We start from the raw sequence: 27733 nt of genomic DNA on the forward strand, positions 1-27733 counted from the left end.
TCCACGGCAGGTCCTGTCTCTGTTTTTGTCCCCCCCTCTCCTCCTCATCTCTCTGTCTCTCTCTGTCTGTCTGTGGCTTCACTCGCTCCTCAGCTTTTTTTCCTCCAGCAGGAAGTGGAATGAGAAGAGGCGACGTTTGAGAACACTTCTCCGACATTTCATCCCTCCTGAGTCGACAGAAGCCAGAGGAAGAAGGAAAGAAAAAAGGGGGGAAAGGTAGGTGAAAACAGGAAGTGCTCCGTGTTCAGTGTTAGCTCGCACCGCGGGTCACCGCACACACACACACACACACACACACACACACACACACACACACACACCGAGAAAACATTTTACAGCTAAAGACTCGACAGCTTAACACCAAATGTTCATACGAATTTGCATACAGAAGAAAAAAAGTAGCTTGTGTTCATTAAAAGGGCCTTTTAGCCGAGCAGCTCAGTCTCGTGTTTAGCGCTAGCTTCCTCCGCCTGTACCACCGCAAATATCAGCTTTTCACCTGAGCTTGGGCAGAAAAGTATCAAAAAACCGTATTTTAAGTGTTTATTTATGACTTAGGCAATTACAAATACTATTAAAGGGCGTGAAAGTGACTGTCCAGATTTAGCTTTTGGTTGGACAGGTTTATAAAGATAAAAAAAAACGTGACAAACAGAGCAACTTTCATCATTTAGGATGTGGCTGTACCTTTCTTAGCTTTATATGTTAAAATGATCATTTGTAAAGTTTCCATATTATTAATACATACTGATTGTTTACCTGTAAATTCTAGTACTGCAACACTAACAAGTGTTCAAGTGTTTAGGATGTTGAATTCATTATTATTTTTTAAATTTACTTATTGATTTTGTTTCTATGATTCTCGGATCAGTACTGTAAGAAATGTACCTTCTGATTGCTCTGATTTGAATATAATTGTCAGTAATAATATGTTCTCGATTATTGCTGTAGATTTTCCACGATATGACAGCTTTAATCAGCAGGTTTTATCTGTCATGCATCAAAACATTGTGATTAATAACAGGAGTCAGGAGTTCAAATGAACACCTTTTTAGATGCCTTTATTGTCACTGGATAATCGTGCAATGTATAAAATTAGTTACTTGTAATTTCCTGGAATAAAACCTCATTAAGAAAGAAATGGCAGAAGATCTGTATCAATCTGGGATTTATTATTTATTATGTACCGGTAGTTAACTTGAATTTTATTTTATTTTAGTCTTTGACTGCTTAAGAGTGGTTAAACATCCATCCCTCCCTCCCCTTTCTACGTCGTCTGGACCTGGTGTCTATCTCAGTTTTTTGGCATTTAACTCTAAAATGTCATGTTTATTTGTTTGTGTGTAAGCCCTAAAGAAGCCTATAGTGACAATGTCCGCTGCTGTAAATGATCACCATCTTGGATCTGGGTTCCCAGCAGCCCGGTCCTTCTGGGACTTGGTACATTCTTTTCACAGACATAAAAATGCATGCGTCATGTTTTGGGAAGACCATTTGTTTAGATAATACGTTTGCTGGTCTCCTATAACGTTTAAATGATAAATAATACTTGTGTCTTGTGCGGCTTCTCGTATTAGCGACCCTCTTTGGACAGCCAAAGTTGAACTTGAAGAAAAATTTTAAATATTGTCTGATGATTGGGCATTCGAAGTATGGTGTGTTGTTTTTTTTTAGTGCTTCATCGTGGATTATTGCTGTTTCTCCCTTCTTAATATTGCGGAAGATGTGACTCTCAGTTTAGTGAAAGGAACTTATTTAGACTTTGAGACTGATAAGTCATATTGCCATTGAGGGAGGAGAAGAAACCCTGACAGATGTTGGTATTTGGAAAGCCAGAGTTGAATCATTTGGGCTTAGCTGGTCTCGTGCAAGAGCACAAAAGCTTTGCAGTATTTTGTGTAAACTGTAAAAGCTTCTCCGAGCTCGTTGCAAGTGTTTAAAGTATTTTAGTGTAATCTGGCAAGACAGACAACACTCCTATTATCAGACTAAATGTAATTTATGCCAGTGTGCCAGACAGACAGTACATATTGACTTGATTTAAAAAGGTAAACGTCTTTTTAATGCGCCTTTTTTAAAATAAACTTTAACACAAGAAGACAGCAGAAATCAATTGTTCTGCAAAGGGAAGCCCTCCGTATGCAGAAGCATACCGATAAGTTTTCATTTTAAAAGAAAAGCTCGCCAGCCTTCCAACGAACGAATAACTTGATTTCTCGACTCCGCAGAGTCTTGCCGCGTCCCCGAAAGCAAGCGATGGAGTTGGCGACTGCGTTAAGTTTGAATTTAATTAGCAGGAGCGCAATAAGCGGGGCCCGTTTCTAACAGATGGCCGGCAGACAGAGGCCAGACGTGCACACACTGACAGGAGTGAACGTGGGGGTGGGGAGGGAGAAAGGAGAGTCGGGAGGAGAGAATGAATAAGGCGGCGCAAGCCTGGGCTTGACGGCTTCGTTACCCAAGAAAATTGTGGGGTTTAAAAAAATTACCAAAACCAAAAAGGATGTGTTGAACAGAGTTAAGATAAAGACTGTGTGCTGCTCTATGTTGATCTATAAATCACTCACAGACAATAAAACTACAGTGGTACGATTGTGGTGATACTGCTGTTAAATGTTAGTGCATTTATTGTGTTTAAAATGGTCGCATCATTTCTGTCTAAGAAAGATAAGAACAAGTCTAAACTACTCAAATCTGAAACTGCCATCTCTTTATTCAGGGTAAATGTGAGGTTTTGGGATATCTGAGAAAGGGGTGATAAATTCCAGTCTTTGGCTGACTCTGCGCTCTTACTCAGTTGTTAGTCATGGGATCTCTGTGTACAAATGTAATTAACCCGGCTCGCCGACCGTGCCCACGCCGCTGATCTAACACTCTCTGCTCTGTAACCATCCACACAAATAAAGACGGATGAAGCGACTCCAGTAGCTTCCATTGTCCAAAACTGAAGCCAAAACGTCTGTTTTCTTTGTTTTTTAGGAGCTGCCATGTTGTATTTTTGGAGCCAGAGTGAAGGGATGTGAGGCTTTACCTGCCTACACACCCTCACTACCTCATAGTGTTAATCACAGTCTGACATGTAGCTTGGTTTTTAAACCTCAAATAACTAGTTAAACCTAAACCTTTTTTTTTTTTTGGAGGAGGGATACACTTATATAAACATACACAAATCAACCAAAATTAATACCTGTAAAAAAAAATTATCTTAAGTGTATTTTTGTTTTTGTAGTTAGGAAAATGTCCCATTTATTTACAAGGACTGGCAGGACATAGAAATTGCACGGTATCCAGCCACTAGGGGACAACGCTCATCCTTTCTGGCTTCAACTTACGGCTTCCGGTCCTGTCTCCAGTTATAATACATGTCGACACTAACGACTCGTTTGTTGAAAGCTCCTTGAAAAAAGTTTCATTGAGTTATTTGCACAAAGAAGTTGGTTCTGTGAAGCCGCGATGACTAGTTGATTGATTGATTTAGATACAACATTAACCTGCAAATATGTTAACAATTGCTTTTTTTTTTTCCAGTTATCTTTAGAAATGAAAAGTCAATTATCCTCTGGTTTTAACTCATCAGATTGAAGGGATTTTGCTACTTTTCTAATATGCCAATATACTGTACTATACATCAAAGATATTTTTGCTTTTAGGGCTTCGTGGACAAAGAAAATGTAGCCTTTAAATGGATTGTCGTGAACCTATTTTAAATTTTTTTTAGTCTTTTGTTCTGATGTGGAAAGTCGTAAAAACCTTAATCCTAAAATTCCTGTGGTTGAACACAGGTGTCATATCAGACAAATTACAATCCAGGTAAAATGCACTAGAAGGTCCCCACCCACCCTTGCTGCACACGTTACCTAAAGGGATGGAATTTGCACATTGATTTGTTTTCTCTCTAAATTTCTGTATTAGGAACCTCCTAGATTAACGTTCTTGTTGTCTGCTCCTTCTGTCAGCATGGGGGCTTACGAGGAGAAAAAGGAAACCTGTGGAACCATCTGCCTGAAGTACCTCCTGTTTACGTTCAACTTCCTCTTTTGGGTAAGTTTCCATTTGAGCGCATTGAGCTCGCACCTGTTGAACTTTTCAATATTTGTCGATTTGAAACCAAAGGATTTCAGAGCTCTTCAGCATTTGGACAGTTTGTTAAAGAGAAAAAAAAGGGGGGGGAAACACCATTTTTATTCTTAATTGTAGTTGAAAGACACAAATGCAAAGTGACCCTGACAGTAGGTTATTGTCTTTGCGAAGAAAAATGAAAGGAGATGATAAAACGATCTCTTTTTAAAATATCTACATCACAGTAGAACAGCTCAGATTGACTGCTGCCATTGGGCACCTAATGTAAAAACGTGCATCTTAAATTGCAATCAGCTTGGCATTTGATCGCAAACCTTGCCATATTTGCTGTCAGAACAGATGCAGGGAGGATGCAGAGGTTGAATCCAGTTAATTGGTGATTATGAAGTAAAAGAAGCCATGCCAAGTTTTAACAAACTAGATCCAGGTTTGGATTTGTTTGTTTTTTTAACAAACCAAACCCACAACAAGAGGAGGGTATCACATGAGTGCAATAAGTCCTCCCTTTGAAAAGAAAAATGCATTTTTTCATGGCATAAATAGGGAGAATCTTGTAATGAAGCTTTCTGAACATGTTAACATATTTTTATTTATCCACTAAGATTCCAGCTCTTTGGCTTTGGTCCACTAATCACAGCTCGGTTAGCTGCACACTAATTAAAACACATTAGATGCACACACACACACAAACACAAGCACCTTACGACAGCACTTCTGTTCTCCAAATTAAAATCCTAATTTCGTCCTAAATTTCAGCGTCGTAAATGTCCTAGTTTGTGTCAGAATTTCTGCGTGTGTTAAACTAATTTATAGCCGTAAGTGTGGACATCTGCAAAGGAAAGACGTGTGTGTGTGTGTGTGTGTAACTCTCGCTCAGCCCCAGCGTGAACTCTCACTAACGGCGCTGCCCATATGTGGAAAAAAATCTGCCTGCCAAAGAATCAGATCTTTGTAAAACTGGCAAACGGCATCACTTTCGTCTCTGTACTCGTAAAGGTCATGGTGAATGTATTATGTATTATTTTTCTTTACATTTTTGCAGTTGTGTAGCCACACTAGCACTGAGTACTATGGTGTGGAAAATCATAATGCAAGGGTGGTAATAATAAAAATAATACATCTTTCTGTTGCACTTTTCAAAGTGATTTATTGAGACAAAGAAAATGATAAAAACAGACAAAAGACTAAACAGAATTAAACGACACTTAAATGCAATCTGACTAAAAGCAACAGTAAAAAAGTCAGTTTTAGAGCCATAGTAAGTAAAATCAGTCTCCTCCCTCCTCATCCGAGTCTTAGATATCAGCAGTAGATTATCATTAGATGATCTTAATGATCCAGTTAGAGAATACCTGGTAAGTATGTCACTAAGATATACGTGGAGGCAAGGCCATGAAGGTAAAAACTACTAAAAAGATCCTCAAATCAGTTTGAAAAGTTACAGGAAGCCAGTTTGAGTGTTGGAGTAATGTGCCCTCTCCTTCCTGTGTGTGTGTTCAAATTCCTGTGTGTGTTACAACAGTCTTCTGAACGTGTTTCAGATTAGCAATAGATTTTTTTTTTTTCTTGGTAGGCCAGTGAGTAGGGAACTGCATAAATCGAATGCAGAGGAAACAAAAGCGTGTACTGTCTTTTTTGCTGTTGAGTTTTACCGAGCATGTTTCGAGCTTCGGTGTTATTGCGAAGTCGATTTGATTGTAGGCCGCCTCGCCATACATCATTGATGTGGTGGTTAAAACTGAGATCACAATCAAAAATGACGGTGAGGTTTCTGACCTTGTTTTTATCCCATAGGGGGGAAAAAAAGACTCCAAAGTACGTTACTTTATCCTTCTTTTACAGCTCGTTTCCTATGACCATGAAGCCGAAGATGCACACACTAATCTCCCAAAGGGATGCTTTGCTCAGGGCTGCAAAAGTGGGCACAGCTCTCTCTTTATTTTATTTTCTTTATTTTATTTTTTTAACAGAAAATCATTTGAATTTTCTGACATGACTCAAGTAACTCACGATCCCATAAATTAAAGCCAGAGTAATATCAGTGTGAACCCTCTCAGTTCTCCTACCTCGTTGTCACTGTTCACCTTTCACACTCAGAAAGACAACACTATTTATTCACTTTGTTTGGTTTTGTGCAATAGCACCCAGTACCTTTTGAGTCACAGATTTACCTTTTTTTTCCAGGAAGCTTACAAACCACAAGAAACCGGTGTCATTAAAATAGAATTTAAAAAAATGATGACCCTTGCTGTTTGCTTCCAGCTGAGCAGGAAGACACAGGGGGGCATAGATTTGGTGACGAATGGTTAAATTGTGTCACCCTACAAGGAGCCAATTCAGATGTTCCACTTGCTCCCACTAGGTGTCGCCAAAGTTTGAATTTTCTGTGCGAGGCTTCAAATAATTTTGGGCATAATTCACAAAACACTGTGGTTTATTGAGATGAAACGACACAGACAGGCGACCTCGTGCTGCAGAGACGGCTGTTTTAACCAGTTTCTCAGAGGATCTTTTTTTATCTGGCACGTAATATGATGAATTAATATTAAATCTCTCTCTAAACTACAGATTAAGAACACTTACATACCTTATTGTCAGATGTGTAGGTGTTCAACTTTAGTGAAACAATCACTGAATATTTTTCCTGAATGAAGTTTATTAGATCGCTGCTGAATGTGTTTTTGGACTTGAGCGAATGTATATAAAATTATTTGCATAGCACTTTTCATTTAAGTTACAGCGCTTTAAAGGATAAAGCAGGCTCAGGCTGCTGGATGTTCACAACAACAACGTCTGAAAACTACAGGAAAGCTTAAAGAGGAAAGGTTTGAGTTTAATTTTGAAAGCAGATTAGTCTTTATCTGGCTGCATATTGAATCGCGCCCACTGCAGTTTCTGTGTTTTATTGTCACGGTGTCTCTAGGTGTGGTGCCGTCTGACTCAGAGTTGAACAACTATTGTCTGTAACAATACCCTCTTTAACCACAGCAGCTGGATTAAACTACCAATTTTATTTCCTTTTAAAACATATAAACCTTCTGAACATTACAGCTAACCCTTATTTTCTCAATAAACATGTCATTTTTGTTTGTCACGACACTTCTATCCTATAATTTTTCTGTTTTTTTTATTAACAGTGCACTCATGAGGGTTAGTGAATTAAAAAAAAAAAAACGCTAATCCAAAACCTAAGATAAACTTTTTTTTTCTAAGTACTAACATCTGTATTTTGATGGGAACAATTGCTACAAAAATAATGAAAAAAGCTCTAGACTGTTGTTAGTAGCACTGGGGCTTTCAAATGAAGCTTCTTAGAGCACCGGGTGGAAAGGAAAAAAGAAGACCTTTCTTGTCAACTGGATGTTAATCTAAGTTATTTATTATCACATCATTATCAGTAATATATGATCATAGAGACCTTAATTTCAAATAATGGTGTGCTACAGTTCAGGGAGCCTGCGTTTGGATGGTTGGTGCCGTAATGTTTATTACGCCTTACAAGGGTCTCATATTTAAAGTATGAGGTGACGTTTGCAAACCAATGAGTAGTTTAAAGGGCCTTAACGCAGGACACAATATGCAGGAGGATTAGAACATTGTTTAACGATCCCTAAACACAAGAAGACGTACAGAACAATACATTTAAAGATCTGGCACTGAACAAGGGAAAACCAGGCATATATATATATGTGTGTGTGTGTGTGTGTGTGTGTGTGTGTGTGTGTGTGTGTATTACTGAGAGAGGTAACTAAATGGATGCAGGTGTCCATCCATCCATTTTCTTTACCAGCTTTTTCTTTTCTGGTGCTTTTCTCCCGGAATCATTGGCTCCATCACAGAGACGCACAACAATTCCCACACTCACTGATTAGTTGTTGTTTTTCCTCTGCATGTCACGGAGCAACTTACTTGGACCAACAAATCAGGCCTGCAGTGTCACAGACGGATCTGAAGGATGTTTTGCTGCAGAAATCGATTTTGTTTGAGTTCTACTTTACCGTTGAGCCATATCTTTGTAAATTTTGAGTCGACCTGTACAACAATAATTGAAACTTTCTTTGTCACGTTCAGATTTCCTTTCGGTTGTTGTGCTTTTGGGATGTTTTCCTGTTGCCGAGCGTGGATTATGTGTTGCAGTCCGGCCCTCTGGCGCGAACCAGAATCTCATCATGTGCTTCTCTCTCAGTTGGCAGGAGGAGTTGTGATAGGGGTGGGTGTTTGGACCTTAGTGGAGAAGAGCGACTACATCAGCCTTCTCTCCTCCAAGACCTACGCTGCCTCTGCCTACATACTGGTCCTGGCAGGAGTCATCGTCATGGTAACTGGCGTGCTGGGATGCTGCGCCACTTTCAAGGAGCAGAAAAAGCTACTGCAAGTGGTAAGAGTTCACGTTAGGGTGGAAAGATAACTTCACACATTATGAAATATCACAACCTGTTCTGTTAAACCTAAACTAAGTGAATAAAAACATCTCCTCCTGCTACTATCAGCAACTTTGGTCACAAGGTGCAGTTTAAACAATGGCTCCTGAGAACTAAAAAACAAAGAGGAGAGCAGATATTACTGACTTGTTGAACAGTACAAAAGTATTTAGTGACAATATTAAAAAATGTCTCACGACTTTTATCTTAAGAAGCAGAAAACCTAAATATTAAGGGTGTAGTAATGTGGCTAAATCTCAGCTCGGTACATACCTCAGCATGAGGGTCACGGTTTAGCAGAACAAGCAAAATAAACAAATTCCAAATGCTAGTTTTGATTTATTGAAGTTTTTATTTTAAAATGAGCAATAAATTCTTCCAGAAATAAAAATGGAAAAACAAACCACCCTTACATGGTAGGGAGGCTGGAAGTAGCAGGTCGTGTATCGTGCTTTCCGCACTATAGGGCACACTGGATTATAAGACGCACTGTCAGTGAATGGTCCATTTTCAAACTTTTGTCATATATAAGGCGCATCGTCGTACACCTCTCAATTTTTGTAACTTTGCGTGGGCCGCGTGTGGCGCTCCATTCAAAATGGACGATTCCGCTGCTCTAGCGGAGCTGGTTCACCTGTATCAGCATTTATATGATCCCTCTATGAGAGATCACAAAGGTAATCAAGCGGTTCAAAACTCACGGAAGAAGTCAAGTATAAACGCCTACACCACTCGCTCAGGTCCGTGCACGGAGCCCTGCGCGATTATAACTGAGCATTAATGCTGCGAGTGGTGCGACTCTGTAGTTTACCAAAGTCGTACTAAAACATTTCTTTCAAGTTTCACATGATGTTACACAAGGAAGCGGTGTGTTTCAGGTGTGCCTTAAATCACATCCACAGGTGTGTCTCTAATTAACTCAGATGTTATCTGTAAACCTATCAGAAGCTTCCAGAGACATGACATCAAATGTCCCAAATAGTTTAAAGGCCTAGTAACCTCAGTGTATTTAAACTTTTGACTTTGTTTTCAAGGCAACTTTTATTACTTTCTTCATTCTCTCTCATTATTCTAGCATTTAGCAAATAGAAATAATTGAGAAAATCCTAATTGACCTAAAATGGGAAAAGTTTATTCTGATTTCACATCAGACTGTGTGAAAAAAATGCATGTCTTTTTATATAGTGTATGTAAACTTCTGGCTTCAACTGTGGCTGTTCTTATATTTCTTTTTATAATAAATGCCGTGCGTTTATGGTACCAAATTTAAATTTTTTTTGAGCAATTGAGTTTTCTTCCCGTGGAATATGTTTGTGCAATAAATAAATCTCCACCAAGTCGGTATGATTCGATTTTGGAGCGCCACACTTGCGCGCAGTGCGCCCCTTTCCCTTTGCATTGTTCCTTTTTCGAATGCTGGATGCGTCCCGAAGAGTTGAGATAAGAGCAATGAATCACAGTGAAAGAATGCACTTGTCGTCAAGGAGAGATGCTATCGGGTTTGTTAATAGAGGGTGAACTTAAGGGCGAAACAGAGGCGGGAGAGGTGCAGGATAATTGTTTTGTTTTTTTTTCCTTTTTTTGTAAGAAGTGCTTCTGGTTTCTGCTGAAAAGACTGAGTGACATCACTGTTCGGTAACCTACAGGGTTGCAAGTCCTGACAGCTAAAAACCTGATCCTTATGCAACATCTTTGTTGTGTTTTGCTGCTGTAAGGCCTAAATAGGTCGGCAGCAGTCCCCTTTTGATTCAAGGAAAGGACTTTTATGAAGGATATTGGACATGTTTGCACAAAGAAAAAAGAAGGTCAGAAGATATAAAGAGCAAAAAAGGCTGGTAGGCAGAGGGGAGGGTGTCTGTCTGGAAATGGACACCTTCATTGTTTTGCTGGAGAAAAACAACAGAACTGAGTAATAACTCAGGGAGAGGAGGGAGAAACCTTTTTTTTTTTTCCTTTCAGAGGACGAACCGAATTGGAAAGCAATCATTTCAGAAGTCGGCTCCACCTGTGAAGAAACTGACTTCACACAGTCGGACTGAACGTAGAGGAAGTTCCAGTCTCTTGCTTTTTCTTTACACTGCCTCTCCGTACATTCATCCTGTTTGTTTTTAGTTTATCAGCTTGTCTTCTCTGTATTTCTTTAGCTCTCTTTCTGTCGGTTCATTGATTCACGGCTGTTGGAAACTAGTTGAGCCTCAAAATTGTAAGAAAAAACCCGAGGGTTTCATTTTGGTTTGGACCAGTGACCAGCAAGCCTTGCAGCCACAGTTTGCGTGGTCATTTCTGTGAAAATCACAACCTTTTTTTATGTGCACAGCTTGCAAAACTGTATTCTTGGCCGTGCACATTATTTTGTTTTGCACACGCTTCACCCACATTTATGATTTAATCCACTGGAGTACACTTTAGAAATAGGCAGATTTGGACCAGTTTTAAATAATTATTATTATATATCATTGATGTGGTCAGGCCTGGACATTTAGGGCTGTAACCTTGAATGTTTTCTGTCATAAGGAGAGCTGCTGTGCAGGTCTTACGTGTAGGATATATGTATAAGAAAGTGTGTTAAGATTCACTATTGTTTGACACATTTTTAAGGATGAAACTATTCATAATTTTGGCATTCTCTGATTGTTTCCTCACCTGTTTGTTTGCGTTTCCCAACCGTTTTATCCCCTTTTTTCTTCTTATCTTAACATTTTTGTCGCTTTTCTTTCCTTTTTATTGATTTTTTAAATCTCGAATAGCAAACTAGCGGAGCAGCAAGCAAAGGTTAAAGAGATCGCTGCTTTGTAGTTCATTTCGGTCGGAGCCGCTCAGCCAGAGGCCCACCTGTTCGGAAACCCGATGAGGCTTTAAATGGCTGCAGCTATGATCACCGCTCATGAACTCCAAGCATTCACTGAGTCACGCAGGCGGTCAGGACAGTCTTTTTAGCCTTTTCAGTAAGAGTGAGATGAAAAGTCGTCGGTACAGAGTTAAGCGTGGCCTGGACTATTAAAACGTACGCGTTTAAATACGCTCCTGTATGCAGCCGAAGCCCAGATGTGAGCCAGACGGTATGAGGTGTTAAGGCTTACAGCGTGCTCTTCATGCATGATTTGAAATCTGCGACCGCGCTCTGTTTGTGTGTCTGCTTTTTGATGCATAGCGAAGAGTGGAGATTAAAGCCATGAATCACGGAGATGGAATGAACTTGTCAGAGGAGAGAGTGAGGGGTGGGTGGGTGTGTGTGTGTGGGGGGGGGACGATGCTGGGGATGGCTAAAGACGGAGTGCATTCTGGTGTTTTGTGTCTGCCGCGTGAGCAACACCGACTTTGCGCAGCACATCAAAAGGAGGCTAATTTGTGAAACGACATCTCGTCTCTGGCTCTTGAAAGCATTAGCATTTTGAAGTCATTAGGCTGTTTTCAGCCAAAAATCGTTGGATTGTTTGTCGCATGTCAGATTTCAGAAAGCCCGCGACTGTCGTCTCTCATTTGTATTCCGGGGTGAGTCTGAGTGATCATCACGGTGGCGTTGATGCAGAACTTCTGCTGCTTCCCACTCCTCTTGACATATTTGCCGTTTTTAAAAGGCACATGAAAAATGCAAACGCCCACAGTGTTTGCAACCATTCAGACTAAATAAATGTCCCTCACACCTGTTACGAGGGTTTTAACTAGATTTTAAAATATTAACTGATCTATAAGTGGGTTAAACAGGCAGTTGGAGAAGCAGGAACAAAATGACAAACGTTGCTTGCTGTCTGTATGTGAGGATTTAAGGTTTGATGTGCTTTAAATGTTGTTATTCTAACCATGTTAGCTGAACGAGGGCTGCCACTAACGACCAGTTTTATTTGGATTAAACTAGGGACTAATTTTCCTCCAAAAATCAAAATAATCAATTATAGTTTTGTTTTATTTTTTAACTTTCAAATTTGGCATTTACTGTATACCACCAAATTAAAAAAAAAAAATCAAAGTAAAGTACAAAATGTAGGGTTTAAAAGGATAACTCCAGCATGACAGAATGTATTGTATGTATTTCAATCTAAAACAGCCAAATATTTAGCATGTTGTAAGGCAACTATTGGTAAGAACTGCAGCAAAACCCTTCTTTTGTTTGAATTAGTAGTAGTATGTATTATAAATGATTGATTTGGCTGGTATCTACACACAGGTGTGCTGAAGTGTGTTCTCTCCTGTAGAGATGGTTCCCCAGCCATCAGGATGTTCAGATGTGATCCAGACCTTTTTCTTTAAGCATTTTGTATTTAAATTATTGTTTACAACAACAGAAGTTAAGGGGAAAACGGAACAAAGCGGCAGAGGGATCGGGTCATGAAGAGGGAACACAACACCGTTAGAAACAGCATTAATACATAAAATGTGAGCCTAAATTCTGGGCTGAAGGGTTTCCCCTCATTCATTCAGTGAAAATATCGCAGACAGACAACCTGTCTAACTTCAGAGTGCATTTAGCTGCTTTTAAAAAAAAAAACCAAAAAACCATCTTGTTTTGATTTTCCACGTGTGTCTCATACGTCCTCAGGGCATCAATGTTCAGCTGCTGCTCCTAAGCCCAAAAAAAAGCCTTGCCACCCGGTTATTGAAGGACTCCCATACTTCAGACTCCTTTGGTCTTTGAAAACGTCTATAACCGTATCGACACTGCTGCAGCCGCAGACAATGGTTTGAACATGAAACTGTCCCATGGAGCCAGCAGGAACTCGACTTACGTACGCAGCATTGACTACCAGCGTGGAGAGCTGTTGTTACTTGTTACTGAAACTACTAAGAAAATAAGAGAAATTCGTAAAAATGTATGTGCCCATGAAAAATATTGTTCTTGACTAATTATTATAATCAATGTCATTGAATAGACTGAATAATTGCTGCGGCCCTGAGACAAATTTATTATTCTAACTAATGTGCAAATTTGCAATTCATTAAAAACATGAAAACCCATACATTTAAGGAAAGAGAATATCTCTTAAGATCTCAGGAAAACCGTATTTTTCCGTGACAAATAATCTCAGAACCCTTGTCCCAGCCACTTTCTAACATTGGATATAGGCTTATCTTCACCATTTAAATATTATCCCTAAAGGGATAATATTGTGTTGGTGTAAGTATGGTAAATATCAGAATTTATTTTTATTTAATTGAATACAAATACAGTAAAATGTACATGTACTCACCAATAATGAATATTGATTGAAAGCGATGATGACGATGAGTTAGCCTTGCAGTAAGATGAAGGTGTAAAGAAGATGATGACTGCACAGCAAATCAGAGGACTTACAGCTCCTCTGGTGGCGCCGCTTCAGGGCTGGCCTGCACGTGCGTCACATGTTGCATTTTATATGGAAACGGTTGAATTTACATTAATATTCATGTTATATATTTGCAATGATATTGTTCTTAATAATTTAGCAGATGAAAAAATTCTATATTGCCATGAAGGAAAGCTATAAAGAGTTGCGGGGATATTTGCAGTTTCCTCAAACTGTGAACGACCGAGGCCGTGAACCCTGAACCAGAACTTCACGGGGGTCTGCTGTAGTAGCTATTTCAACTATTATTTTTTTATTTAAACTGACTCACAGCGAGGCAAACTTTCTGCAGATCCAAAAGTTTGCCATTTTAGTTCCTTGGAACTAGGAAAGATAGTTTCTTTTCTATTGAGCATGACTTCATGTCTTCGTGCTCACTAAATGTAAAGGCGGCAGCAAATTTGTATTTAACTGAAATGGAAAAGCAAAGTACCCATGATTTCTCCTATATTGTTTTTTTTTTTTTTTTTGTACATCTCATGTCGGTGGATGTACACAAAAAGAAAGGCGGAATCAAAAAACAGATGCTGTGACAAAATGACCCAAAAGAAGGAAAAAAAAAGGACAAATAAACTAATATTCCCTCCTCATCTCAGCTAGATGAGTCTAATGTAACCACGAGATATTAGCTCGCTGCAAACACAATGGCTTGTTCGGCCAGACGGTGGAGTCGGATATCAATGCGGGGCCTCGGGAAAGGGTTCCTTTCCGTGAAGCTTTTAACAGTAATTTTGTCAGGAGTCACACTGTGCCAGAATCCATCTCGGGGAAAGAATGGCAGCTCAGATGAAAAGTGAGAGTCTGTGAGAGTAAATGGGCCTGACATCATGAGAGGCTCTCTTGAGTCGCTGCAGTCCGTCATTCAGCAGCTTCTGTCTGAACAAGCAACAACAAGTTCTCTGTCACAGCCTGTACATCACTCCTGATGTAAAATCAGCTCACAAACGAGGGGGGAGGGGGGGCGAAGGGGACGAAATGGCCAGAGTCCTGAAAAGTGATTGTTTTCAATGGAAAAGGTCCAAAGATTTGTTCATAAAATAAAAATAAATTATTGTCTGTTTTTTTTTCATGGTTTCAGAATGTTCTCAAACACTTAGAATAATTTTTATTAAACTACCATAATTTCCGGACTATAAGCCGCTACTTTTTGCACAAGCTTTGAACCCTGCGGCTTATAGTCCGGTGCAGCTTTTCTATGGATTTTTGTGATATCGTAAGAGGATTTGTTTTGGTTTGTTCCGCTGTTGTACGGCATGTGATTAGTGCGCAGGAAGAAGACAAAGATGGCGACAAATGACCGACTTTTCTTCTCGTTAAAGCCGCGTTACTGCACCTTAGCCCAAAAGGTAGGCCGGTTATATTTTTCTGGTGTGCTGTAGGTCATTGTTATACAGTACATTTGATACTCGTTTATTCAGCACAGTACATGTTTTGTACTTTTAATTACCGGTACTCGTACATATATGTACAAAGTTGTGCAAATATGTACCAGTAACTTGTTTTTCAAAATGTTAATAAAAGGGATGTTCCCAAACAGCCATCTCTTTCTTGTGCATATTCTCTTACATATGGTAATTAAACATTAAAACACCTGCGGCTTTTAGTCCGGTGCGGCTAATGTATGAACAAAACAGGATTTTCCCCTAATTTTAGCTTGTGCGACTAATATTCAGGTGCGCCCTGTAGTCCGGAAAATATGGTAATTAATGGGTGGGTGAAGACTTTACGTATAAAACTCACGACATAACAATGGCTGCAGTACTGTCCCTCTCTTCAGTCATATGCCAGTCAGTTGTGTTTGTTTTTTTTTTTTTTTTCAGCAAACATAAGTAAATTTAAACATTTATTTCCTCCTGGACCCTTCAGTCACAACATCAACATTCCCCCCTGCTCAGCATTCAGCCTCAGAGCCGCTCAGAGATCTAATCAGCCCAAGCCATTAAAGTCAAAGAAGAAGTCCTCCTCGCTGGGCTGAATTTCTCCCTCTGCCATGGCTGCAGACAACAGGGAACTTGGGTCAAGGTCTGAGTCCGATAACATCTTTTCCTGTCTTCAATTCTGAAGAGGGAAGGTCTTCCCCCCCCCCCTTCTCTGGCATTGAAAGCAGACCTCCAACTCACTTCTCTTTTTGCTTGCTCATGAATCACACGCACAGTATAAACTCCAAACAAAGGACCTTTGTAAAACCAGAGGAGTGTCACTATAATTTGCTTTCCCTCGGATTTATCCTCTTCTGTGACACTGCGACATAAAACATGTAATATACGCCATTATTACAGGGTTGTTCAGGACACGGCCCTTTAATTTACGAGACCGGGTCTGCCGTAAAGCCTTTGTTAGACATTTCAGGTTGCAGTTTGTTGTACATTATAAATTGACAGCATTATTTAATGTAGGAAAACATTTTTAGACAATGCATAAATTGGAGGTGGCATAGATTACCTTAAGATTTAGAATCTTTTCATTGCTTTTGAGTTTTAAGGGCTCTTTGATGTATTTTTTGGGGCCCTAATTTATACACTTTTAATGTAATATAATTGAAATTGCCATCAATCAGCAGGTGAGAGGTGGGGTGCACCAGAGGGCTATGCTACAAAGCAGGGCTTTCTTCCCTTAGCCGGGTTTAACAAAACCTTAAACTGCTATGAAATTACAAGTACTATGATGGTGGTTTTGATGTTACTTTGTTAACTCAAACTGTCTGCTTTAGTTTCTGTGCAGATACAGTTCCTATAAAAAGTGTTCACCTCCTTGGATGTTTTCTGCTTTAATGGCTGCCATAAATCAATCATGGTCAATATAAATTGGCCTTTTTGACAAAGAAATATTTAAAAACCCTTCTTCAATGTCAAAGTAAAATGAAATTTCTACAGAGTAATACCAATAAAATAAAAAGATGTAAAAGAAGTGATTGCATCAATGTGCACCCCTTTTAACGTGTCTGTCATAATTCAACTCAGAGAAACGAATATTGAAAAGTACAAGTCAGTGGAAGGATACCAGGGTCCTAAACATCCCCAGGAGTTCTCTTAAATCCATCATCAAGATATGGAAGAACTATGGGACGTGTGTAAATCTACCAAGAGCAAGCTTTCCCCTCAAACTGAGTGACTGTGAAGAAGAAGAATAGTGAGAGAGACCACCAAGGCACCATATTCTCTGATGTACGGAGGTCCTAACACTTAAATCTATTAACTGTTTGATGAATGTCGCAATAAATTTAGACAAAATATGAAAAGTCCTTGTACATCATCAACTTGGTATGGTTCTGATGTATTGTGTTACACAATTCACCATATTTTAAAGCTTACAGGACTAACGGCAGCTTCTTAGTGACAGACGAGAAGGAATATAGCTTTCAAGTGTATTCATTCTTCCAAACCTATTTTTGATATGCTGAAAATCATGGGAGGTATTTAAAAAAACAAAGTTCTGGCCAAACAGGAAGATTTTTATTAAAGATAAGAATGGCTGTGCTTTTTTGTTTGTTAGGTTGGATGATTAAATGGCAGCAGTAAACATTGTTTGTGGTTATATTTGACACTTAAAATGCAGCCATTTAATCAGCACCTAAATGCAGCACACTGACTGACTTAAGATGACCAATTAATTTATTTCATGGTATTTGGTATTTGACAGTCCAGTGCTTATTTTAGATTTTGTGTAACTCTGATGATAGAAATGTTAGTCTGATTTTTCTGAGATATCAATAAAATCACTGAATAGATGGCCTTCTTATTGAGAGTTAACGAAAAGTGTTACCATGGAGATCTAGCCATGCTTTCTTCAAGAGATCCCTGCTCGTGACACAGAAAACTCAGACTTTCACTTTGACGTAGAAAGACGGGTATGCTGGAAATCTTGATTGCTAGTATACCTTTCTAGACAAGCCACCAGCCCATCGTAGGGCCAACTCGCACACACACTTTAAGGTCAAAGTATAATCTCCATTTAACTCAACATCTGTGTTTGGGAGTTTCAGAGGAAACCACTCGTGCACGCGGAGAACAAGCAGAGATTTGAACTCAGTTTCTTCTTGGCGTGAGGCCACAGTGATGCGCGCCACACCACCTTACAGGCCCTGCAGGATATCTGAGGTTTTAGGGTTTTTTTTATTTAATAAACACTGTATTTAAAAAAAAAAAAAATTAGAGTATTTTTTTCCAGCAGAAAGATCGTTTGCAGCAGTTTATGTATGGAAAGTACACGGTTTTGTCTAAGGAAAAAAAAAGATATTAAAAATGGATTAAGAGGAAGCGGGATCCACAGTGTCAGACACAGGCAGGGAGCTGCCACATCTGATTTTTACCAGACTTGTCTCCTTATCACATTACTATGGCCTAACTGTATTTTCGTCTACATTTTTTTCTTTGTCTCCTCAGTACTTTGTCCTGCTTCTGTGCATCTTCCTGTTGGAGATCCTTGCTGGCGTCCTGGCTTGTATCTACTATCAGCAGGTAATCCCTTTTTATAATGAAATAAAGAACCCCTCATAATGTCAAATATACATGTTCAGTTGTAGAGGTGCAGAAATGGAGAAGCTGACGTGTATTTCTAGTTTTCAGATGGTAAAAAAGAACATTTAAATTTAAACACAGGAGTTATGATCATTTTTGAAGTAGCACAGTCCTAAATTAATTACAAAAGTTAGTAAATTTGCTTTACAATCATAGGTGAGACCTCCATATACAGTTGGCACCAGATGTTTACATCCACTGTATAAAAAAACCACAAAACATTATTTTTCAATGTCTGACATTAAATGAGACTAAACCTTTCCTGTTTTAGGGTCATTCAGGATTCCCCAAATTATTTCTATTTGTTAAATACCTGAATAATGAGAGAAAGATTTGTTTTTACCCTTTCTTCATCATCACGATTTTACATACCTTAAGATTGTCTTTAAATTATTTGTGAAAGCCCAGATGGTGATGTCATGGTTTCAGAAGCTTTTGATTGGTTATTTGACAACACTTGAGTTAATTAGAGGCACGATATCCAAGATATCAGGAAGAGAATCGTCGACCTCCTCAACTCTGGTTTATCTAGATGCCTGGTGGTGCTTCGTTCGTCTGTTCAAACAATTCTAGACAAATATAAAGACCACAGGAATGTCCCGCCATGATACCGCTCAGGAAGGGGACAGGTTCTGTGTTCCCTGACATGAATGGGTTTTAGTGTGAAATGTGTGTATTAAGCTGAAAACTAAAGACCTTAAGATGCTGAAGCTGGTAGAAGAACTGCATTGTCCTCAGTGAAAGGAGTCCTGTTCCAACATAAGCTGAAAGAACACTTAGAGAGGAAGAAGCCATTACACTGAAAACAACATAAAAAACCTGCAGTTTGTTAATAAACACAGGGACAAAGACCCTAATTTCTGGAGACATGTCCTGTGGTTTGATGAAACTAAATCTGAACCGTTCGACCATAAAGACCATTGTTACATTTGGAGGATAAAGGGAAAAGCATGCAAGCCTGAGGACATCATCCCAACTGTGAAACACGGGGGTGGCAGCATCATGTTCTGGTGGGAGGGAATGGTGTGCTTCACTAAATAGATCATAAGGAAAGAACATGATGTGGAAATACTGAAGCAACATCTCAAGACATCAGCCAGGCAGTTAAAGCTTCGGGTCTTCAAATGGACACTGACCCTCAGCAAGCTGCCTGATTAGTTACAAAGTGGCTTAAGGACGACAAAGTTGATGTTTTGGAGCGAACATCACAAAGCCATGATCTGAATCCCACAAAAGAATTTGTAGGCAGAACTGAAAAGACGTGAGAGCAAGATCTGCCTCAGTTCCACCAGTTCTGTCAGGAGGAATGGGACAAAAATCCAGCAATCTATTTTAAGAGGCTTGTGGAAGGAAACCCAAAACATTTGATCAAAGTCATACAGTTTTAAGGCAAATCTACCAAATACTAAGGAAATGGATGCAAACCTGACTTTGAAGTCAAGTCAAGTCAAATTTATTTATATAGCACTTTTCAGCAACAAGGTGGTTCCAAGTGCTTAGTGCTTGAAGAATATAATAAAAACTAAAAAAGGATGTTTTTCAATCTGCGGGCATTTAACAAATAGAAATATGTTTTGGAATCCTGACTGACCTAAAACAGGAAAGGTTTAGACTGGTTTAATGTCTGACAAAAAAGAATGGCTGTGTGCATTTTTATACAGCGTATGTAAACATCTGCTTTTAGCTGTGATCTGTTATCACAGCCTGATTTTAAACCGTGTAGCAGCTGTGTTTTGCTCTGCTTCGCAACCAATAAACCATGCTGGAAGTGTTTCACGTCTCCTAATCCGAGCACGTCGTCAGAAGCCTTGTAACAGAGCGCAGACAACTGTTTCTGTTCCCACGTGGCGTGTGCTGTGCTATTATTCTAAGCACAGCAAAACCAGCATGAAAACTCGAGATTGCTGGAAGGAAACGCAAGACGGCTGATTAAAAATACAAATATCTGACTGCACATATTACTCGTGGTCCATTTAGTCCAAATGGAATGGAAGAAAAAATGCCTCTAGTGGTGCGCACACACACACACACACACACACACACACACATCAAGGCTGAATGCTCTGTCAGAGTGGTTTGGAAACATTTGTTGTGATTTTTTGAACTGAACAACACTCGTACTTTCTTTGCTTTACAAAACGTATGAATTCTTTGGGCTCTCTCATGAGGCTCTTTTCCGACCCGAGCTCGAACAGATGGCTTTCCCAACACATTACAGCCTCACTTCACTGTTAGCAGGAGCAAATGGGAACCCTTTTTTTTTCTGTATGTAATGTTGGCATGACATGTCTCTCCATCAGCGTCTCTCGTAAGCGGTAAAGCCTGGTGGCTTGTAGCTCGGCAACAGGACATTTCTCAGTCTCGAGGCGTGCCGCTATCAGTAGAACTGCCTCATTCATTAATAATACACAACTTATGAGCAGCCACAGAGGTCCGTGACTCTGTCTTGCATTTTTAGGCTCTCTTTACTCGCTTCAGAATGCTCACAATTTCATGAGCTGCTGAAATTTCTAAATTACTCCTCTTCTGCCTTTTAATTGTTTTTTCCGCATGATTATTAACCACACCTCTCTAGAGAGTAATAAAGCCTCTATTTTTATCTTTTTAGTTTCCAAGACAGAATGTGAACAACTCATCCTGTGTGCTTACAGCTCGTCTTTGACACTTGTTGCATTTTTTATGACGTGTTACTGTATAGTACGATTCTACTCAGCACGGGTCACTGCAGTGTTCATGAAACTGTAGTAACATGAAGAAAGATGCAACTTTCTTGCTTATGCCTGTTTGTTACGCTGAACTGATTTAGTAGACACTTTTATCCAGCATTGTTTACTGTGAAGAGGAGTAGAGACAATATTACAATGAGCTAGTTTGCAAAAGGCGTTCAGAAAAAAAACAAAGAAACATTTTTAATATCACTCCCAAGCTGGGAAATATTCATCGTTACCATGTAATGTGAAAACTCCTTCATCGGCTTTTAGACAGGAGCTGCTACAAAGACCTGCAGATGTCAGTGTTTCTGCCCTTTTTGCATCCCGTTCGGAGAAATGTCAGCACAGCTGCACTTTCTCACAGCTTCTTTTTTATTTAGTGATCAGACCTTGACTCATGTTTTATAGAAGATTGTGTTGTTTTTAGGATTATTATTCACAGGCATGACACAGTTTGAGCTAAGTCTGAACTGTCTCACAGATGGTGCTAATTTTGTTTTTGGAATACTTTGATTTACAGGAGGTCATGACTGGCTTAAAAAAATGAATGTGCCCAAGTTCTTTGGCTACTAAACAAGCCCCCATTATCACCCTTCCACCTCTGTGTTTGACAGAGGGGGTGACTGATGTCCAAGAGACATTTCCAGGAGTCTTGTGATTTCATCAGATGCAATTCTAAAGCTTGTGTGTGTGTGTGTGTGTTTTAGAGAGAAGAGGCTCTTTTCCTAGCAGTCCTTTCTTGTTTATTTTTTTTAACTTTTTAACTACGTTGTCAAGAACTTAAAAATAAATGAGCTAAACCAGTGTCAAGAAGCTGCAGAGAAGTCACGCTCTCTTGCTTTGTCTCCTCACATTTCCAGCAATTAGGAAAAAAAATAAAATAAAAATACACGTAAACACAAAGAGAACCTCCAGCTGTCAGCCCCTGACATTATGAGTTCAGGTGTTAGCACACTGCTGAATGCTTCAGACCAGCAAACTAACAAAACCTGTGCTTCTATAGAGGTGCTGACATTTGCTGATAATCAGTTTTTTAAAGTGCGTTTGACTGGCAGCGTTTGCCCGCTTTTGGTCCTCTTAAGCTAAAGGTTTTGCTTAGTTTTCCGTATTTGTTTTGGATTTCAACTTAAACTGCATTCACGCCTAAATACCTTTCAGTTCCACGATCTGTTTTTTTTTTTTAATTTAAAGACATGTTTCAAGCTTCAGATATGCAGAAATAAGCCTCTAAATGTCACTAAAGCCACAGATGTGTGTTTTTTAGAGACACTGTGATAAAGTCAGTGGCATAATGTCATCAACAGTCGCGGCGGCTGTTTCTTCTTCAGTGCATTTCCCAAACTGTCAACAGGTAAAATGGAAAACCGAACACCTCCCACCCCCCATCGCCCTCCTTATCTTCCCCTCCTCTCCTTTCTTTGTCCTCACCTCTCTTTCTCTGTTTTCCATTGCTCTTTTCATCCTTCATTCCCTTGATATCTCCTTCATGCTTTGATTTACAGTGGTTTCCCAGCTGGCTTGTTGCCATAGAAACTAGCCCCACAGAACCTCCTGCTCCTCCAGCGAGCGGTTTCTGCCACCGGTTTAAAGAATGACAAGAAGGGGAGGAGAAAAAACATGGAGTTTCTTCTCCTTTGCCCTGTCTTCAGTGTCGTTTGAACTGCCATCCATGATATGTATCGACATGAAAACGCTTTAATCCTCCGGGTTATAAATGTGCTATATTTAGAAACCTCAACAGTTGAAACTAATTCATCACTCATAGGGGCTGCACTGTGCTTGCCTCAGATTTTTGTCGGGATTGTAGTCAGTTGCTGCTGTACATTGAACATGTGTGTGTGTGTGTGTGTGTGTGTGTGTGTGTGTGTGTGTGTACAGTTAAATGAGGAGCTGAAGCAGAATCTGAAGAACACCATGGTGAAGAAGTATGGAACAGAAGAGAAAGACAATGAGCAGATCACCAAGGCTGTAGACAAGCTGCAGCAAGAGGTAAGTGGAAAAGATGAATGGATTTCTACAGGGTAAGAGTTGGTCTTCATCATGAACTTTGCTTGTGGTTGTCTGTTTCATAATCCTCTGCTAACCAGGAAATCTGGGAATTTACCTTCTTGTTATGTCAAACGTAATGTTGGCTTTTAAATAGGAGTCACAAATAAGGTTTTTCCACTCGAGAGGTTCCAGTGCTAGACCAGGGCCAACTGAGAGTTGCATCGTTACGTCACATTAAACACCTCTTCCAGTAAATGATTGATGCTCCTTGTGTTGTATTCTGGGTTTTTGCAGAGGATCACAGAGAAGAGAGACACTTTATCTTTACAAATCACAGGGTTTGGGTCATTTTTCCTGCAAACAGGTGTCTTAATCTCTCACCTGTCTGTCTTATAAACTCCTGTTTTCCTTGTGAGCCCTATGCCCACTGGCGTTTCTGATCCCCAATCAGAAACGCTGCTGAGAATGGGAATCGCACACAGCTTCATCAGGATCCCAGCGTGTGGATAAAAGAGTAAAAGTGAAACTAACTTAAGATTTTTAAACATGGCGCTCACAACATTTTGACTGGTTGGTGGTCTCTGTGAGCCCGCCTCCAGCTCCTGACAAAAACGATTCTTTGCTCTGGCCCAGCAAAGAGTTAGCAGCGTTTTCTTTGGCGCTGGAGTAGAAGCTTACAGTCCTGGAAACAGACAGTCGGTGCTGAGCGAGCTCTGGCTCAGGTTTAGCTCTGGAACCCGTTTGAAGAAGGAAAAACAAAACAGTGGTTTATTGATTGGACAGCATTTTCCTGAAGCATTATTCTACCAAATTAGAGAGTTTGGCATTTGGGCAAAACCACAACTCTACCTTTAACCTGATGCACTTATTCACACTACAGGGTTTTTAATCTTGCTTTTTTTCCCTGCAATTTGTCAGCAGACTGCCAGGCCTCTTTTTCCTGGTTCCTGAAGACTTTTCACCTCTCATGAGAGGTTTCTTCAGCTCAAATGTTAACTGTAAACTTCAGTATTAGTGTATGTCACACATACCCGTGCATGATCACAGCACTCTGTAACAACCATTCAGAGACAGCTTGGGAAACAGGTCAAAGGTTAAAGGCATTGACACAGTGTGGGCAGCATTGTTCCTAATGTAACTGGACATCTGGATGATGCTCCACTGGAATGTCAATCTACGGGGGTTTCACTCCGACACACACACTGCTTACAGCATCTCACTGTCAGGTATGATGGGATACTACGAAAGGTCTTGTGCCAATGGTCTTATGGTTTTAATTCTGTGCCCATTGTGTTCATTAAGATGAATCAAAGAAAGATCCGAACGGGGAAAATGACAAACCTGGCTCTGTCCATGTAATACACACCTCGGTGGCTAATCCAGATAAAACGAAAGTATCAAAATTACACTTTGTGGTATTCCAGGCGTTAGAATCTGCCAGAGTAAAGAAATTCATAGATATCAGGGTTGGATATTTGATAGAGCTGGAGGAGACTATTTTTTTTCCCAAAGATTTTGCTAAGAAATGGAGGGTTGTAATGTGGTCTATAATTTATGAGATTCCCAGGTTTTGTCAGGTAGAAGTAACTGAAACCAGTTTGAGGCATTAGGAAACAAAACCTGTCAAGGATTTTATGCTCTTCAGAATGATTGGGCATAGAAAAAGGAGCAAATCAAAGTCTCAGCCTTGACGAATAAACCATCGGGGTGGGTCTGTGAGGGTGAATGTTGAGCAGCTGATAGTAAAACAAAACAAAAAGGTATTCTGCCAAGAATACGCTTACTGTCAGTTTTCATATTTGGGTAGTAATGGTTCTCTTATTTGAGCATAAGAAGGCAAAAACATCTGTTTTCTTCAAAACATTAAATATTCTTTGTGCAAGTTGCACTTGATTTGATTTATTCCAAGTGTCCCACTAATTCACCTAATCCTTCATTGTGAAGTTGTACCATCGCGGTCCTCCATTTAAAAGTAAAATGTGCTGTTCTTTAACACGTCCATCAGTTTAAGTGCTGCGGCAGCCACAATTCATCCGACTGGGGCGAGAGCGTGTGGATTCACTCGGCCTCTTCGCAAGGCAGGAGCGTGCCCGACAGCTGCTGCAAGACTAAAATGGAGTTTTGCGGCAAAAGGGACCACCCCTCCAACATCTACAAGGTGGAGGTATGTGCTCAACGTCCATGTTTCTGTCATTTGGCAAGTATTTCAGTGTGGAGTTTTGTGGTGCGAGGGTTGCAGAAGTGTATATTAATAACGTTTGTTTGTAGTGGGACGTCAAGAGACGCAAACATGAAGACGCTGTTTGTTTTTTCATTTAGGGGGGCTGCATCACTAAACTGGAGAAATTCATCCTGGACCATCTGAAGATTATTGGAGCCGTGGGCATTGGGATTGCTTGTGTACAGGTGAGCGAAGAACTCCTCGGCATAAAACAAAAAAAAGCCTCTAAAATAAACATAATAACTTATGTTTTGCTTCCCTCCGTCCGCTCCCCAGATCTTTGGAATGGTGTTTACATGCTGCCTTTATCGAAATCTAAAGGCAGAGCCGTACTAAAAGGCGCAGAGGAGGAAAAGCGTGTGGGTGAAGGAGGTAACCTCTTCATGGCGTGCTCATGCTCAAATGGCTCATAGGTTCTTTCTTTGCTTTGGGCACTGGGGTAGGAAAAAAAAATGGCGAGGAATTAAATTGCACATCTAAGGATCTCATTTTAGAAAACAAAGGATGAAAAAAAACCATTACAAAGATTTTTTTAAAGTAATTAGACCCTTGGATTGCAATCTCAGCTACATCTTCAAGATCACGGCACGTCAAGAAAAGGCCTCAGCCGGAAAGTGATGAGAATTTTAACACAGACTGTTTAAATTAGAGTAGAATAGCCTCCTTGGGACTAAGCATTGTAGTTTTTTGCTCTGCACTGGCTCCCACACTGAATGAACCAGTTGGTACTCCAAAGAAATGAGTAAAAATCAGTCGAGTTAAAGTGTCACACTGCAGAAAATGTTCATCCTGTTAACACTAGCTTTTCTGTTCTAACTTTGGAGCGACTTCTCGGTTCCAGCAAGCTTTTTATGCCCACACTAACCACAAAGTTATGCATTTCAAGCCTGCTCGTTAAAGTGGCCTTTTTAACTTTTTATGTTTCGTAAATGACCATTTACTGTAACACCACAGGTGCTTTCTTTTTAAAGCTACTCATTGCAAAGTATGAAATCGGACCTAAAAAAAAAAGGTTACCACGAACTGTATCAATCGGTGCAGTTTAAGAGTTTACTCCAGTAGTTTCCCAGATATATTGAATATGCAATTCTGAAATGCGGGTCCACACTCAGTGTAAACAAAGCACTCCAACCACGCGTAAGCTTGAGTCACGTGATTATCCTGCGTTAGGCTGGGTGTAGTCTGTGTTGGTGAACAGATAGTGTAGATTTGTAATATTTAACATTTGACCCATTTTCAGTCACTTCGGCTCTCTTTGTAGGTAAACAAATCCGTGTCTGAGTTTTTTTTTTTATTTTAGGTACTCATTAACCATTGTGATAAGTAAAATGGTGTACATATTTTTATTAGTTTTATTTTTTTGTCCAGTCCTCATGACTTTGCAATGAGTACCTTTTTTAAAGGGATAGTCTGAACATTTTTGAAGCGGTGTTAAAAAGCTAGGCTAATGGCTAGCCAAACGAGGGCTCGTTTTTATGGTTTGTTTTAGTATCATATTGGTGTTGGTAAGAGGGGATGGGTAAAGAACCCATGTGAGCGGCGGCCTCGTAGGTGGGCCTACGGCTCTCATCCGGAAGACACTGAGCTTTTATTCAAGCCTTTGTGTCCCTTGGATGATGGACACGAGGGCTGAAGCACTTAGGGTTCTAAGGTCCATGTAGGGTTCCACCAGAATTCTCTCTCTTTGGCTTCTCAGAGCCAAACAATAACCTAAACTGAACAGTGTCATGCAAAAGTGTAGAGGTTTATTATGAGCCGATGTAGCATATTGTTTCTGTGAGAGTTGTTTTATAATACTAAAAATCAAATAATAAGAAGAAAACAAAAAAAAAACAGGCCCTCGTTTTGCTCGCCGTTAGCCCAGCCTGTATGATGACGTATGGGCCTTTCTTCATACTTTGTTCTCCGTGACTGATGTCACACCTGATGAGGTACTAACTACTGATAACTATTTGGTCCGAACATCACTTCAAATATGACCAGACTGTCCATTTCTGGGGTTGTATTTCTTGTCTTTATTGCCTTAAGTGTCTTGTTTTTGTTTGACAACTTGAATTATAATTGTACCCAAATCTGATCACCTTCATACTGCTTTGATGTGTAAGAGCAGCTTTTAATTAAGAGATTCTTATAACTGTGTTACTGATACACGCAAACAGCGTCATCACAAGAAACTGCCTTCTGTTTTTTTTATTTTTTTACTGCCTCTTTTTATATACTTATGCCAAAGTTACTACTTGTCAGAATAAATCTACTGTACTCTGTCACATAGCTACTGTACTGATCATTTTACAATGTTTTTCTTAAATTAATAGTTTTCTCACTGTTATATAAGACTAGTTGGAAATTATATTCCCACACTGTCAGTAATGATTCTTTCTAATTTGCCTAAAGGACAGCACTGAAATATTAAGGCTGTGTTGTTTTTGTTTTTTGCAATATTTCAGTTTGAATAAACACTGATCCACCTCTG

The 27733-nt window shown here is 39.7% G+C and overlaps 1 protein-coding gene across 1 annotated transcript; it reads left to right on the top strand.

The window, feature by feature from the left end:
- cd151l (CD151 antigen, like) lies at positions 1–27733 on the top strand. The gene is made up of 8 exons (XM_017414292.3): positions 1–216; positions 3957–4041; positions 8267–8458; positions 18205–18279; positions 22929–23039; positions 25045–25203; positions 25359–25445; positions 25537–27733. The coding sequence occupies exons 2-8, from the start codon at positions 3958–3960 to the stop codon at positions 25594–25596; spliced, it is 768 nt and encodes a 255-aa protein (XP_017269781.1). The 5' UTR covers positions 1–216; position 3957; the 3' UTR covers positions 25597–27733.

This window comes from Kryptolebias marmoratus, linkage group LG15, assembly GCF_001649575.2.
Source record: "Kryptolebias marmoratus isolate JLee-2015 linkage group LG15, ASM164957v2, whole genome shotgun sequence".
Lineage (NCBI taxonomy): Eukaryota > Metazoa > Chordata > Actinopteri > Cyprinodontiformes > Rivulidae > Kryptolebias > Kryptolebias marmoratus.